The sequence below is a fragment of the Ursus maritimus genome, unplaced genomic scaffold (genome assembly GCF_017311325.1).
Source record: "Ursus maritimus isolate PB19 unplaced genomic scaffold, ASM1731132v1 scaffold_2, whole genome shotgun sequence".
Classification (NCBI taxonomy): Eukaryota; Metazoa; Chordata; class Mammalia; order Carnivora; family Ursidae; genus Ursus; species Ursus maritimus.
In genome coordinates, this window is record NW_024424452.1 from 103,259,775 (window position 1) to 103,262,304 (window position 2,530).

A 2,530-nucleotide genomic window follows, 5' to 3' on the forward strand; every position below is an offset into this window, starting at 1 on the left:
TGGTTCCCCCCCCCCCCCCCCCCCCCCCGTGGGGCTGCAGGGGTGTAGGGTATAGGTTTGTACCTGACTGGGGTGCACTGGCCGCATGGACCTGAGAAAACCGCGCCTGTGAGTCACAAACTCCGTGAAAAGGTGCAGAGCTACGACAAACAGAGGTGCTTGTTACCCAGGGGGTGCCTGACTCGACGGAGCCAAGCACCGGCGTGGGTTCTTGTGAGCGGGAACCCCCCTGGGGCATTTAAGTCTCTAACTGCCTAATGCGGGATTGCACACACGATCCGCCGGGAATATCCATGTGCCGGCCTGTAGCGGACCGTGAACGTGGCCATCTGAAGGCAGGCCCGGGGGCTGTGTGTGTGTGTGTGTGTCAGAGCCGAAAGCGTGTTGGTGGGGTGGGAGGGCATGCCCCAGAGCGGCCCGGGGGTGCAAAGTGAGGGTCCCTCTGTAAGCCTGCCTCTTCTCTGCCCTGCAGCCCCCAGGCCGGCCAGCTACAGATGAGCTCCGACGTCCTGTACCCTCGGGTGGCAGGCATGCCCCTGGCTCAGCCCCTCGTGGAGCACTACGTGCCCCGGAGCCTGGACCCCAACATGCCCGTCATCGTCAACACCTGCAGCCTCAGGGAAGAGGGGGAGGCCACGGAGGACCGGCACTCAGTGGCGGAGGGCGAGCTGTACCGGTACAGCGAGGACTCGGACTCGGACGGCGAGGAGAAGAGTGACGGCGAGCTGGTGGTGCTCACAGACTGATCCTCGCGGGGTGGGCCCGGCCCTCCACCCATGCGCGCAGCCGGCCGGCCTGGACTCTGTTGGTACTTGGACTTGGGCCTGCCCGGGAGAGGGGCGCAGCCGTGCACTTGTAGATAGCCTCCTGAGGGGAGATGCCCCCCACACCCCCGCCCGTGGCCTCGCCCAAGGAGCTGCTGGCCTCGCTGGGCAGGAGCTATAGAGTGGTCGGGGCTGAGCGCCTCGGCCTGTGGGGCTCATGGCCAGCGGACACTGTATGACCCGCCCCTCCTGCAGGTCCCCTCAGCCCAGGGGTCTGGCAGCTCCAGACCTGTCCCCCTGGGGCCCTATGCTTTGCTTCCATTCTTGTCCTGGCTGGACCAGCCCCCATAGGACCCACACCCCCCCTCACCTCCCCCCCACTCCCAGATCGCTCCTTCCTCACAGGATCACTTTGTGCAAACAGGTCTCTCTGTCTTGATCTTCTGCCAAGCCTGTCGTGCCTCTGGCTGCTGTGTGTAGACGCGTGCACGTGCACACACGTGTTTCCATCTGCTCTGTCCTCGCACAAGACAGTTATGGAGTGCCGCTCCGTGCCAGGCACTATTGCTAAGTTCCTGTGGGTGTGTCTCTCGATGCTACTCTTGCTTCTCTGGGGGCCTCTCCGTGCTTCATTGTCCCCACATTGCTACCTCTTTGTCAGTCTGGGTGTCTCAGGTTCTGTGTGTCCTTGTGTGTTTCTGGCCTCGTTTCTCTGCAGGGCTGTTCTTCTGTCTCCCTTTCTTGGGATCTGCCTCTGCCCTTTTGACACCGCTGGTCAGTCTGGGTTTCTGTACGGCCCGTGGTCAGCCCTGGGGCCCACCAGCTGCCCTGACCTCCCCTGTCTGTCCCTTCACTCCCTCCCGGACTCTCCCCCTGCCGGTTGGTTCCCACAGAGCCATTTTTAGCTCCCAGCAACAGGGGAATGTGCTCAGCCTCCAAGGGGCTCTGTCTCAGTGCCCCAGCCCCTGGTCCCAACCTGAGTGCCAGAAGTTGGGGACAGGAGGATTGATGGTGGCCCTCCCTTCCTGACAGTTGACAGAAGCCCTGGAGAGCCAGGGCTCCTCCTAATGGCAGCTGGTGAGTAGGGACTGGAGGGGGGCTCCCCAATCTTGATTGGTGAGGATAAGACTCTGCCCCTCCGCCGCCTGCTCCTTTCCTCTCCCCCACCCACACTGGGGAACTTGCGTCAGTTCCTGCTCCCATGGTAAAGCTATTTCCCTCAGAAAAATCCCACTGACACCTGACTCCAAAGATTCAGAACAGCCCTTGGGTCAGGGTGGGAAGGGAACCCCCAACCCCACAGGGGCAGATATGGCGTCTGTGCCTAACCCCCTCCCCCAGTCTTCTCCCCTTCCTCTCCCCCACCCCCCTTCCCTCAAGCCCAACTTCTCTCCAGGCTGTTTCTTTTTTTATGACTGTAAACATAGATAGTGCTTTATTTTGTTAATAATAAGATAATGATGAGTAACTTAACCAGCACCTTTCTCCTGTTTACACTTGGGGAATTTTTTTGTTTTCTGTTGGCATAATAAAGACAGACCATTTCAGAATCTGGTCCTTGTGGGGGGGTGGGGAGCGGAGGGGTGGGGGGGGGGAAAGCTGGCCTGGAGCCAGAATTCCTAAATGTACCGCCAGCCCAGGCACCACTGCCCCCTTGTGGCAACTCCAGGCAGCTTCAGGCATGGGATCTGGGCACAAGCCTCTGAGGCCAATGAAGCCCAGGCCAAGCCTTTGGAGTGACAGATGCCACCCACAGAACCTGCAGC

At 60.8% G+C, this 2,530-nt stretch overlaps 1 protein-coding gene across 3 annotated transcripts in view; it reads left to right on the forward strand.

Annotated features, from left to right (window-relative positions):
• The window catches only part of SOX13 (SRY-box transcription factor 13), a 44,253-nt gene extending 41,945 nt beyond the window's left edge, over positions 1 to 2,308 (forward strand). For all 3 annotated transcript variants that reach the window (XM_040636492.1, XM_040636490.1, XM_040636491.1), the window contains exon 14: positions 473 to 2,308. In XM_040636492.1, the coding sequence (XP_040492426.1) occupies positions 473 to 746 (274 nt within the window). In that variant the 3' untranslated portion in view covers positions 747 to 2,308. The remainder of the gene's footprint in view (positions 1 to 472) is intronic.
• The last annotated feature ends 222 nt before the right edge of the window (positions 2,309 to 2,530 follow it).